This window comes from Herpailurus yagouaroundi, unplaced genomic scaffold (assembly GCF_014898765.1).
Source record: "Herpailurus yagouaroundi ecotype Mexico unplaced genomic scaffold, PumYag 222, whole genome shotgun sequence".
In the NCBI taxonomy this organism is placed as follows: Eukaryota; Metazoa; Chordata; class Mammalia; order Carnivora; family Felidae; genus Herpailurus; species Herpailurus yagouaroundi.
In genome coordinates, this window is record NW_024412453.1 from 3,700,298 (window position 1) to 3,714,293 (window position 13,996).

The 13,996-nt window shown below is 43.6% G+C and overlaps 1 protein-coding gene across 1 annotated transcript in view; it reads left to right on the forward strand.

The window, feature by feature from the left end:
* Positions 1-2,332: 2,332 nt before the first annotated feature.
* PDILT (protein disulfide isomerase like, testis expressed) overlaps positions 2,333-13,996 on the forward strand; it is a 42,840-nt gene continuing 31,176 nt past the window's right edge. Inside the window, exons 1-2 of the mRNA XM_040458878.1 lie at positions 2,333-2,569; positions 10,442-10,645. Of these exons, the coding sequence (XP_040314812.1) occupies positions 10,444-10,645 (202 nt within the window). The 5' untranslated portion in view covers positions 2,333-2,569; positions 10,442-10,443. The remainder of the gene's footprint in view (positions 2,570-10,441; positions 10,646-13,996) is intronic.

Consider the following 13,996-nt stretch of genomic DNA (forward strand, 5'->3'; position numbering starts at 1 on the left):
TTAGTGTTTATCACTTTCTTTTTTAAATGTTTTTTTTTAATGTTTATTTATTTCTGAGAGAGAGCAAGCGCGCGTGCAAATGGGGAAGGGGCAGGAGGGAGGCACAGAATCCCAAGCAGACTCCAGGTTCAAAGCTGTTAGCACAGAGCCGGACATGGGGCTCAAACCCGTGAACCATGAGATCATGACCTGAGCTGAAGTTGGCCACTCAACTGACCAAACCACCCAGGTGCCCCAGTGTTTATCACTTTCTAACATTCAATGTATTTTATAAAAAACATTTTTTTCCCAGTTTTAATACGAAATGATTGACAGATAAAATTCTATATATTTAAGGTATATGACATATGCATTACATAAATGGTTACTACAGTTAAGCTAATTAATACAGCCATCACTTCACCTACCTGCCATTCAATATTTTCTACTCATTCACTTTTGCTGTCTGTCCCCTCCCCCAACCCACACATGCACACTAGAATATCAACTCCACCAGAACATGGATTTTAGATGTTCAGCCGTTTCCTCAGGACTTATAACAGTGCCCTGCCACACTTTAAGAGTTTAATAAATACTTGTTGAGTCAATGAAGAGTAAATGAGAATTAACATTTAGTGAACATTTTTTGTCTGCCAGTCATTGCTATGTGCAGCAAGTACAAATTGACCTCTGATGTTCTCTGACCTCAGATAACCTTTCTTCCTTAGCGCTAGAAGTGGTTCAAAGTCCTTCCGATGGAAAAGGGGCTATGAGTGCCTGCTGGAGAGGATGCTTAGGCGTCAGCTGCCTTGCTTTGCAGTGGTTAGCATCACACTGGGTGTTCATCCTCCACTGTGTTTTGTTCCCTGAGGCTCTGGCTTATTTCCTGGCCAGGCTGCTGTTGCCCCTTCCCATGGAGGCAGCTCCTCTTCCTCCCTGCCAAGCATGGCCATAGCAAATCATCTCTTTGACCTTCAAATTCCACTTCCTCAGTGCCTAGGCCTCTAATGGGTCCCAGGCAACCGCTCTTATCTGCAAATCTGCAGCCAGATCTAAAGATACATTCTCTAGTCTCAGGAAGGTGGATGGTCAGATGACCTGCTTTTCAGAGGACCTGAAGTCAATTTCACTGCTATCCATCAGTATTTGATAAGAATCCAGCCACACAGAACTGGAGGCTACAAACTCTGACAATAATTCTGCTGCTACTGCTAATAATACAATAACTGCCTTTCATTTAGTCATCCAACAAACATCTTTAAGCACCTATTAGCTGCTAGGCAAAGTAAGTATAAGGAATTTAAAAGGTGATTACTACTGTGATGAAAACTAAAGCCTAGAAAGAGACAGAAAGTACCTAAGAGGATTGGGGAGGTTAACGGTTTTAAACAAAGTGATGGGGAAAAGGCCCAGGCTGAGAAAGTGATGTTTGAGCAAAGACTTACAGGAGATAAGACAGTAAACCTGGGTGAAGAGCCGACTATAGAAGAAACTGATATGGGAAACAAAGGCAGAAGGAAATGGCAGATAAAATTGAATTTCCTTATAACCTGCAGCCTGTTGACAAATACTTAAGGCAGGCAGAGTAAAAGTTTCTCAGGGAACTCCCTGCTGTCTTAATGCTAATGCTTTGCTGGAGGGAAAAAACAACCTTAGGGTGACAGTAGCTAGGCCTCCAGTATCCTGGGAGTCTTCTTTAGCATATGAACTCCCAAGTATATAACCAGTCTATCCACAGGGTCCTGGGCAGCTCTTTCTGCCCAAGGGTTTTGTCCCCTGGCTTTAATACAATCACCTTTTTGCACCAAAGACATCTTCAAGAATTCTTTCCTGGCTGTCAGCTCCAAACCCCATGAACCCCCCACATCACCCCAAAACCTCATCAGAAACCACGAGTGCCCCTGAGGTGGGAGAGTGACTGTCATATTGGAGGAGCGACAAGAAGGCCAGTGTGGCTGCAGCAGGGAGTGGGAGAGAGGCTAGGAGAGGAGACAAGGGCCAGCTTTCCGCCCTCCAGGTCCCTTGCAGCTCACTTTGGCCAGTCAGCTCCGTTAACCCTTCCAACAACCCTGTGAGTTTTATGCCATTTTACACGTGACAAAACTGAGCCTCAGAAAGGGTGAGCGACATGCCCAAGGCCACCCAGCTATTCAGGGACAGAGCTGGGATTCCAATTCCAATGTTTAGACACTTCTGTGCCACCCTGTACCACTCTAGGCCGGGATGTACTTTGTTTCTGGTGCTCCCTGTGACCTCCAGCCCCACCCCTGTGCTTGGGCAAGCTCCTCTCAGCAAGGGCAGGGCCTTCTTACCCAACAATGGCCATTCTTCTCCAGGGCCACCCTGGTCTCCAGAACCCCAGAATGTGGAACACTGCTGCTCAGGCTGCTGTGGTTCCCATGTGTCTGGGAAGGGTCTTCATTTCTGCCTCTGGATTTCTTTAGGAAACTCGGCGGCCTCCGGGTCCTACTCTGTCACAAAGGGAAACCAGGAGTCTGTTCTTCAGGCCACGACTTCCCTCCTCAAGTGCCCCGGAGTTTGCTGCCCCAGCTCGGCCCAGTGGGCCTGCGTGTAACCAGACTTCCTACAGGTATGGGCTTGAATGAAATGGCAATTCTGATGGATGGGCCCTGCCCTGGCCACATTCCTTCTGCCAGAATGGTTAAAATTTAAGTGTGGTTTACTGAGAAGATGGCTACACATTAGTATCACCTAAAGAAACTCACCGTACCCCAAACAGACCAATGAAATTACACCTAGTGTATTTGGGTTCAAACAGGAGTATTTTCTTGAGGTTCCCCAAGAGATTCTAATGGGCGGCACTGGTTGAGAATCACTGAAATACACTGTGGGGTTTGTGTGAGAATTAAATTAGATAACTTGTTCATTCATTCATTAAAAAACATTCACTGAGTTCCAGATCTGGACAAGGCACTGTTCTAGGAGGTGGGAAAAGAGCTGTGAACAAAGGAACTTACAGGAAAATGTTTAGAAATATAAACCGTGGAGCCCCTGGCTGGCTCAGTGGGTTAATCGTCCGACTTCAGCTCAGGTCATCACCTCACAGTTACTGAGTTCAAGCCCCATGTCGGGCTCTGTGCTGACAGCTCAGAGCCTGGAGTCTGCTTCGGAGTCTGTGTCTCCCTCTCTCTCTCTCTGTCCCTCCCCTGCTCGTGCTCTGTCTCTGTCTCTCAAAAATGAATAAATGTTAAAAAAAATTTTTTTTTAATAAAAAAATAAAGCATGTACACTCAGAAATAATAACACAGGATTTGAAGCAAATGGGGGTGATGTGGCCGAGAATGCTGGAGGCAAAGGTAGTGGGGAGACAGAGTGGCCTGGGAAGACCCCCCCCCCCTCAGAGGAGCTGGTGTTAGGGACCTGAATGACCAAAAAAGGTTACAGATCAGGAAAAGGGTGTTCCAGGCAGAGGCAAAGGTCCCAAGCAGTGTCTGCCTTAGGAGAGGGAAGGAACCGGCCTGGCTGACATGCTGACATAGGAGGGAGAGCACAGGGCTGAGGTCACAGGAAACGGGATGATGGAGTCCTGAGATGCCACCATATTGTATGTGATGGCAGGCCCCTGGCTTCTCCATAAGACAGTGATGTGATCTAAGCTGTGTTTTAGAAGGAAATCTCTAAATTCTGTGTGATGAATGGATTGGGAGGAGAGCAAAAAGAATATAAGTAGAGAGGAGGCCACTGCTCCAGCTGGACCAGAGACGAAGCTGGCTGGGACAGGAGGCTCTCAGTGTTGGAGACCAGGGACATTTAGTGCTCAGAGCAGTGGTAACTGGTAGAAAGGCCCTCTGCATTAAATACTCTTATTCTTATTTATTCTTATTCATAAGAGTTTTCTATGATGGCACTCCTCCCTGTGTGGGGGTGGAGGGTAGAGGTTGGATCTAGGCTTGGAATTGGCTGTGGCTGGGGCTGAGGGTTCCCCAGAGGGACACAGAGGAGCCACCAGGATTATCAGGCCAGAGCGGTGGGTGCAGGGAGAACCGGGGTTCCGGACAGGAGCAGGGGTCTGGGTGGGGTTGAGGGTACAGTGTCAGGGGTTGAGTCACAATGGGGTCCAGAGTTTGAGGAGGAGCTCTGTGATGAATCAAGGCTGAGCTGTGGTCAGAGAGGGTCGCAGGAAAGAGTAAAGGGTGTGGTGTGGAAGGTGGAAGGTGGTGGAAGAGAAAGAGAAATGGGGCGGGGGGGGGAGACAGAGAGAGAGAGACACACACACACACAACCTGCCCCCCTCCCACTCTTTTCCTGGAAATGTATATAGTTCACTTTTTTGCTCCCTTCATTTGCTAAACAAAATTCAACTGAGTAAATTTTAAAGATCTTATTGGCTTTATTCAATGATTAATGAATCAGGCAGTATCCCATGTAGCAGATGTTTGTTTGCTTTCATGTTTATTTATTTATTTTGAGAGAGAGAGAGCATTCATGAGCACAAGCGGTGGGAGGATTAGAGAGAGAGGGAGAGAGAGAATCCCAAGTAGGCTCCCCTCTGGCAGCACAGAACCCAACTGGGGGCTCGATCCCATGAACCATGAGATCATGAACTGAGCTGAAATCAAAAGTCAGACACTTAATGGACTGAGCCACCCAGGCACCTCTTTGCTGGTTTCTTTTTTTTTTTTTTTTACAAGTATTCCTCAGCTTTGTTATTTGTATATTTGTTTATTCCTACTGAAATGTAATTAACCTACAGTATTATATTAGTGGCTGGTGTGCAATACGATTCAACATTTCTATGCATTACTCAGAGCTCATCACAGTAAGTGTACCCTTAATCCCCTTCATCTGTTTCACCCATCCACTCACCCACCTCCCCTCTGGTAAACTCCAGTTTGTTCTCTGTATTTAAGATTCTGTTTTTTTGTTTGTCTCTTTTTTTTTCTTTGTTTATTCATTTGTTTTGTTTCTTAAATTCCACATATGAATGAAATCATATGGTGTTTGTCTTTGTCTTACTTATTTCATTTAGCATTATACTCTCTAGGTGTATCCATTGCAAATGGCAAGATTTCATTTTTTTTTTTTATGGCTGAATAATATTCTGTTGTATGTATACACCACATCTTCTTTACCCATTCATCTATGGATGTACACGTAGGTTGCTTTCATCTCTTGGCTATTGTAAATAATGCTATAATAAACATAGCGTTACTTTATTTTTTCAGATTAGTGTTTTTGTTTTCTTTGGGTAAATATCCATCAGTGGCATTACTGGATCATATGGTAATTTCAGTTTTAATTTTTTGAGAAAACTCCACCTTGTTTTCCACACTGGCTGCATTCCTACCACACAGGATTCCTATCCACACAGTTTGCATTCCTACCAATAGTGCAAGAGGATTCCTTTTTCTCCACATCCTTGCTAACACTTGTTATTTCCTATCTTTTTGAGTCTAACCATTCTGACAGGTATGAGGTGGTATCTCATCACGGTTTTGATTTGCATTTCCTTGACAGTGAGTGATACTGAGCATCTTTTCACATGTCTTCTGGCCATTAACATGCAGGAATACTCTTGTCAAAGGTCTTTGGGGGAGCCCACCATAGCCCTGATCAGCCTGGCCTGCACTCCGATGCTCTGCCATCCACTCAGGCCAAATGACTCGCTTTGGTTGATTTCATTTAACTGCGTGGTTCTCTCTCTTTTTTTTTTTTTTTAACGTTTATTTTTGAGAGAGAGTGTGTGAGCAGGGGAGGGGCAAAGAAAGAGAGGGAGACACAGAATCCAAAGCAGGCTCCAGGCTCCATACTGTCAGCACAGAGCCTGATGCAGGGCTCAAACCCACGAACCTCAGGATTATGACCTGATCCAAAGTCAGGCACTTAACCAACTGAGCCACCCAGATGCCCCGATCGCATGGTTCTCAACCTACAGACTGCAAGACAGAATTATCTGTGACTATCAATGGCAACTCATGGATCTCATTTGGACCCCAATTCAATCAAACTTTAAATTATGAGATAACTGGGTTAATTTTCACACTGTTTGGATATTTGATAAGAAGTTATTGTTCATTCTGTTAAGTAGGATAATAGTATTGTGGTTATGTTTTATTTTTAAAAAAATACCTTTTAACAATTCATAATTCATTATTTATGGATGAAATAATGTTAAGATATGGGACTAGCTTCAAAACAGTTCAGGGCAGGAGGTGATAAGAATGTAAACAAGATTGGTAGTGACAGTAAACCTAGTTGAATGATGCTGGAGGCACACCAACCAGTCTACTTTTGCATGTATTCAAAATTTTCCAAATAGAAAGTTAAAAATAAAAGAATCATTTGGGGAGCTTTTAAAACATACAGCTATCTGGGCACTACTCTAGTGATTCTGAATTAGTTGGTCTGGGTGGAGGCCTAGCATAAGTACTGTTTAAACAGCTCTATGTGAATTTCAGGATAAGAAGTGCTAATGGAGCACAGGTTCTTTATCATATGCCCACAACTACCTTGGGAGGCAGGCACTACTCACTCATTCTACAGATAGAGATGCTAAGCTCTAACAGTGGACTTACAAATTTGAGGAGTCCAAGATCTAAGGTGTGAGTGAAGTGTAGGGGCATGGGCAGCATGGTGATTTAGACGCTAAGTTTGAGAACTTTTCAGGCAGAGAGGCAGATAATGAATACTTTTGGTGTCATTGGCCACATACAGTCTCTGTTGCAACTACTAAACTTGGCCATTATAGTTAAAGCAGCCAGACAATAGCAAAAGAATGGATGTGGCTGTGATCCAATAACACTGAATTTACAAGAACAGGCAGGGAGTCAGTTTGCTGAATGCTGGTTTACACCACAGGCATTGGGCTTAGATGTACCTGAGCCCATGTGCTCCTTCATCTACCTGTTGGGTGGTTTTGTATGAGTCTCCACCTTGGTGAAGGGGGCATCATAACTGTACCTACCTCGTAGACATGCTGTAAGGGTTAACAAGATGGTGAAGGTAAAGCTCAAATACTAGCTTAATACATAATGATGTTACTTAGTATTATGGGCTAGCCTGATACCGGGTACTGGGGCTGCAATGGTCAGCAAAGAGTCAGGGTTGGGGTTTCAGTGCATAGGAGAAACAGGGTAGGGTCCCTGTGATACTGTGATTTGTAAGTGTTACACAAAATTCACCCTAGGAAATTCGAAGATCCAATTGGTTTTATTAAGCAATTCATGACTCAGGCAGCATCCAATCTAGCAAGTAGAGAGATGCTCCCAGGGGTTGTACAAAATGGAAGGTTTTTATAGGCAGGAGAATGGGGCAACATGTTATTAGCCAACAAATGAAAGTATTGTTTCAGGCCAGAGCATCTTTTGTTGGGAAGGTAAAAGCATGTTTTTTTGTTGTTTTTGTTTTTTTTAATCATGCAGATTATCTTACTACTGCTGATCAGGAAATTTCAGGTTGACTTTTAAAAGGTCACATTCCTATGTATACAATGGAATATTACCCAGCCATCAAAAAGAATGAAATCTTGCCATTTGTAACTACTTGGACGGAGCTAGAGTGTATTATGCTAAGCAAAATAAGTCAGTCAGAGAAAGACAAATACCATATAATCTCACTCATATGTGGAATTTAAGAAACAAAACAGATGAACATGTGGGAAGGAGAAAAAGAGAGAGAGAAGGAAACAAACCGCGAGAGACTCTTAAAGATAGAGTACAAACTGGGTGTTGATGGAGGGAGGTGGGTGGGGGATGGGCTAGATGGGGGATAGGTACTAAGGAGGGCACTTGTTATGACGAGCACTGGGTGTTGCATGGAAGTGATGAATCACTGAATTCTGTTCTGAAACCAATGCTGCACTGTATGTTAACTGACTAGAATTCAAATAAAAATTTTAAAGAAAAAAATTACAAATAGAAGGTCACATTCCTGGGGAAGGTTGAAACTGCAATTAAGTCTTGCTTCCTATGGGGGGGGGGTGCAAATTACTCTATTGGGGCTTGTTTTTCTTTTTTAACATAAATATATATATTTGGGCATTCAGATGACCAGATACATTCTGATATTTATTTGGTCTTCATCCATAGTTCCTGGACCAAAACCCTTGGAATTTCCTGAGCAATAAAAGCAAAGGAGCATCTTTTGTTACAACATTTGGTCTCTTGTCTTCAGTTCCTAAAAAAAATTCTTCAGAGCATAAACCACAGGGTACTCAGAACCCCTTTCTTTAAAAAACAAAACAAACCAAAAAAACCCATTCTTACAATTTGAGTCCCGACTTGCAAGTGCCTGCTGTGAGTTTCAAAGGCCTGCTTTGCAACCCCAAATCAAAAATCTGGCTCTGTTCTCTGTTGCAGTCTCAGCCCTCCCCTCCAAGGCAGGACTTGATTGAATGATGGAAGGTACAGGGTATCAGGGTGGGGGAGCCTCAGTTAATGTCTCAAAATATTGTCCACTGCACCCATTTTGCAGTGGGTCACTAGAGAGACAGTATATCATTGTGGTTAGGGGCATGGATTCTGTAGCTAGATTGCCTGGGTCTATGACCTATGAGCTGTGTGACCTTTCTGTGCCTTGTTTTATAGTCATTAAATGAGGATTATAATAATGCTATTCCTACCTCATAGGGTTGTCATAAGAGATGTGATGGCATGGAAGGCACTGGAACAGTGCCTGGCACATGACAAGTATGTTAAGTACCTTTTTACTCATAAAATTTAGAGCTAGAGTTGGTCACATTCTCTATATTTTAGGCTGAAAAATTACATTAGATCTATTTTTTAAAAGCCTTCAGATAGTCTGACAAACCTATTTCCCAGGCAAAAATCATTTATTCATTCTTTCATGTATTTATTCTCACCACTTGTCCATTTTCCTACCATAAATACCAGGTGCTAGGACTACAGCAGTCAACAAAGAAGTTAAAATACTTATAAATTTAATCCAAAGGTGTGACGTAGAATACACCTGCTATAGGTCATTTCCTTTTCTTTCTTTCTTTCTTTCTTTCTTTCTTTCTTTCTTTCTTTCTTTCTTTCTTTCTTTCAAGTTTATTTATTTTGAGAGAAGAAAGAGCGTGAGCAGAGGAGGACCAGAGACAGAGAATCTCAAGCAGGTTTGGTGCTGGCAGTGCTGAGTCCAACACAGGGCTCCATCCCACAAACCGTGATATAATGTCCTGAGCCAAAACCAAGAGCTGGACATTTAACTGACTCAACCACCCAGGCACCCACTCCTACCTGCTATAGGTCTTCTTCTTCAAGACACTCAGGTAGTCCACGCTACACAGAGAAATAGCTCTATGCTTCAGGAGTACTTACAAAGATCTGAAGAGGTGATTCTATGCTCTAAATTGTTAGGGAAGACAGGAAGACATAATTAGGGAAAGTGGAACTTACAGAAAGGAAGCTTCTGATCCAGACCATTCTACCATTCTAACAATTAAAAAATGTAGAAAGAAAGAAAGAAAGAAAGAAAGAAAGAAAGAAAGAAAAAAGAAAGAAAAGAAAGAAAATGAAAAAAAGAAAGGAAAGGAAAAGAAAAAAAGGAATGTACTTTTATAGGAAAGTACCTAGGATATATTTCACATTATGGAGCAAGAAAATCAGAACACGGAACAATATGCATAGCTGAGTCCATTTATGCTTAAAATTGTACATTCAAATGTGCATTTATATAGGAATTTTCAATATGTATAAGGATCCATTCCAAACTGTTAATAGTAGCTTTCTCAGAGGTGGGACTATGAGAGACATTTTTATTTTCTACTTAACATGTTTTTATTGTATTGCTTGGAATTTTTACAAGTGTGACCTACAATTATGGCTTAAAAAAATGTTTGTTTATTTATTTATTTTGAGAGAGAGAGAGAGAGAGAGGGAGGCAGAGGGAGAAAGAGAATTCCAAGCTGACTCCATGCTGTCAGCACAGAGCCCGAGGGGCTCAATTCCTGGCACCTCATGACTTTTAAAAGAAATATTTACAGTTGAGAAAAATTGTTCAAAAATCAAATGGGATACATGAATGAGAAGTGAGGTCATGAGCTTCCCATTATAAGGGGCATTCAAGCAGGAGCTGGAGGAGTGTGAAGCAGAAGCGGTGATGGGGAATTTACCCCTTATTTCTGGGGTCCAGAGGCTCATCCCAGGACTCTGGAGTGGGACTCATCTCTACAATAGTCTCACCTATTGCCTGGGAAGCCAGTGGGCTCAAATGCTGGCATGTGATTTGGCTTCGTGGAGCTCTGAGCAGGGCCCTGCTGCTCTGAACTATCCCTGCACAGTTTACATAGGGGCTGAGGTTAAGCTAACACTTTGCATCTCTTCCAGTGCTACTGCCATGTGTGGGCACTGCTAGGGAGCAGTGGGCCATGGTCGGGCTGTGTTCTCCATAAACAAACTGGCTGGGCAGGGAAGGAGAGTCAGGGAGGGAATGATGACCTGGTGCCCTACCACCTGGGTTGATAAGGGCTCCTGTTCCTCCTTGTGGCCCTACAAAATAGCCATGGAGCTGTTATGGATCTCCCTGCTGCTGGCTGCCTCTCGCGGCTCCACTGTCCAGGGCTTCCCAGAGGAGGACGTCAAGGAAGCCAGCATCAACATATCCCAGCCTTTGCATATTGTGGAGGAAGGCAACCTGCTGGTGCTAACACCTGCTGGCCTGACCCAGATGCTGAACCAGACCCGCTTCCTCATGGTGCTCTTCCGTGAGTGTCCCCCACTCCTGGGTGATGGGTGATGGGTAGGGTGAGATCTATCTCTTTGCTCCTGGAAGCCAGAGAAGTCTTATATATTGCTGAACAGATGAGAACACATATTATTAACATATTTAAAATTAATATGGATATACTATCATTCCCGATTTCCAGATGAGAATGCTGAGGTCCAGGGATGTTAAGCAATTTGCAAAATACTACGCTCGATTTAGTCTTGATTTGTATGTTGCTCCTCTGTACCACTGAAGGTAAAAAGCCAACTTTTACTCATCAGTGTCTTTATATTCTGAAATTCAACTTTCCCCTCTGTTACGAGGGCAGGAGCATCCTGACCATACTGGATTGTTGTAAAGATTAAATGAGATAACATGTTAAGTGGCTGGAACACAAGCAGAGGGCAATAAATGGTGGCAGCTATGGGCAAGCTCTTGAGCAAAGATTTGCAGACCATCACCTTTATCTGAACTCTGCCTGTCCACTTTTGTTGTTTGGACTGTTGTTCTTCATTTCAGTGGACATTTCTTCTTTTCCCTGGGGCACTGGGCACAGAGATGTGCCCTTGGGAGGGATTTTCATAACAGCCCTCACATAGCCAGTACTAATTGTGTGCTGGGCACTGTCCTTAGTGCCCCACGAAACGTTAAGTTAGTTGATCTTCACAACAACCCAGCATGGTGGCACCATTTGTCTCCCTATTTTATAGCTGAGGAAACAGAAGCTCAGAGACGCCAAGTGATTTGCCCAAGGTCACAGAGCTCACAAGTGGGGACTACAAACCCTGTGCCACACCACTTCCCACGTGCAAGGATTGGGAGGATACAGAAAGTAGATGTCAACACTGGATTCCAGAATCCTGCTTCCAAAGCCACTCCTGGGAAATGTCTGGCTGTGTGTCAGTCCCCAAAAACCTGCTGCTGGGCTGTACCTGGCCTGACTAGCATCCAGATTCCCTGAAGCCTGGCAAGGACTCAGGTTCCAGAGCTGGGCAGTGAGGTACAAGTGCTGCCCCTTCTTGGTTTCTGCCCCTTTCCATGCAGCCCCTCCCCCTACATTCTCTTCTCCTCCTCTTGGTTGCTGCTGTGGCATAGCCCTTTCTCCCTTCTGTCAGTTTGCCTTCCACTAACCCTGATGCCTCAAAGGCTTCCTTTTCTCTCCAGTGTGACCAGTGCATGTCCTGGGATGAAGTTCAGTGCTTAGAGGTTCACGGTCCTAGGCTCAAACGCAGCACTCTGCCACTTACTGGTCAGATGACTTTGAGCAGGTGACCTGGATCACTCTGAGCCTCTCTTTACTTGGCTGTGAAATAGGGAATTTAGCAATAGGATATAATTCCTAGTGAGCTTCTCACAGTGCCTAGTGCATAATATGAGCTTAAGAAATGTTTTGGCTGCCATTCTCTTTATCATTATTAGATTCCTCTGCACAAACATGCTAATAATTTCTCCCTTGCAGGTTGCTGTGGTGATGAAAATGGGTTCAAGTATGCAGTCATGAGTGCCTAGTGAGCACCCATTGGGCACAACTATTATTATTGCATTCTGATTCATCCTACTTTTACTCAGCTCTGCTCAGTGCCAGGCCTTGGGTGGGTCCGATGGGAGCCCCAGAGTAAAGAGGCCTTGGTTTCTGCTCTCCGAGACTTTGTAGTTGAATCCATACTCATGCCATTAGAATAGTCTGAACTGTATACACTGAGTGTCTCATGGAGAAGTGACAGCTTGGAATTGTCCTCAGAAATGGTTCTCCAAGCTGCAAACCAGCTGAGCAGCCTCCTCTGGCTTAACTCCTGCATCCTCGCATCCTAGAATGCGCTAGGGTCTCCAGTCCAATTCAAATGCATCTTGAAACTTGAAGGTTGGCCTGAAGTGAGAGAAATCTTCACTATTTGGCCTCCCAGTGATGCCCAGTGATGGGCAATCTTTAGCCAGAGCAGTGGAGTGAACCCTTTGGAATCTATTGTTACTGACATCAGTATTTACCAAAGACCACATGCCAAGCACTGGTAAATCCTAAAGTGTTTTCTTGTTGTTGTTGTTGTTGCTTTTTATAACTTGACTCACCCACACACTTTGTCTATAGATGACATCAAGGTTTGGAGTAAAGTACACAAGTTTGGGAGCCAGGCAAGCCTGAGTGTAAAGTTCACTGCCATGAACTAGATATGTGGCCTAAGGTACATTTCTTTGTTTCTCACCTTCTTTATCTGTGAAGTGGGAATAATGAAAGTGGTAGAGTCATTATAGGGATTGACTAAATATCTATGAAGGATCTGGCACATGGAAAATGCTCAGTAAATGAGTCTTCATCCTCCCTTGGCCCCAAACACATGATCAACTTTCTATCAGTTAGGACTGGGTTCAGCTTCAAGGAATAAAAAAAAAAAATCTGCTAATGATGACTTAAATCCAAGATTTATCTCATATTCTCATATGTAGACCAGGGATAGGCAATCAATGGCTGTCCTAGCAGCTTCACAGTATCAAGGACCCAGGCTCTTCCTATCTTCTTGCTCCATCACCCCTGATATATTGTATGTAGCTTGCGGTCACAAGATGGTTGTGGCACTTCTTGCATTGCACTGCACATTTTGCCAGGGAAAAAGAGGGACAGGCAAATAGCAAAAGGACAAAATACATGTCAGCCAAGTATGTTCCTTGAGAAAAACAAAAACAAAAAAAAACTTTTTCAGAAGCTCCACCAGTGACTTTTGTTATATCTTATTGGCTAGAACTGTGCCATGGCTATTCCCAAATGACGAGTCTGAGATGGTGAATATTTTAGGTTTCTGTCCTCAATGGTTCAGGAAGCAAAGAGCTTGGGAATGGCTGATTCACAGTATTTGCCACAAGATCCAAGGTTGTAGGCTAATTTAAGTGTGCCAAACATCTTACTAGTTCTTTGAACATTGTGGCTCAATTTTTAATGCTAGATGAATGAAGTCCTTTAATGAAACGAATTCTAAAAATGATTGCCCACCTTTGTACCCAAACTCTTTCATTGTTCTGATTTTGATTAGATATTTTAAAGATCACTGTGTTCGGGAAAGCTAACTGCTATAACAAACCCCAAATCTAGTTTTGTATAGGTTGATTTCTTAAATCTTAGTCTCAGGCAGGTCTGCAGAGAAACTTTGCTCCATACAGTCATTCAAGTGCCCAGGGTCCTTCCATCTAGTGACCCAAGCATCCCTTAGGGCCTAGGGTACTCCACTGAATCCTCTGCCTCCAGCCAGGAAATGGATTGAGAGACACAGGACATGCTTCTGGGCCAGGCCAGCCCTGGAAATGGTGCACATCAGTGTTATTCAAAGTGTGGTCTATGGACCAGCAATGCCAGCATCAC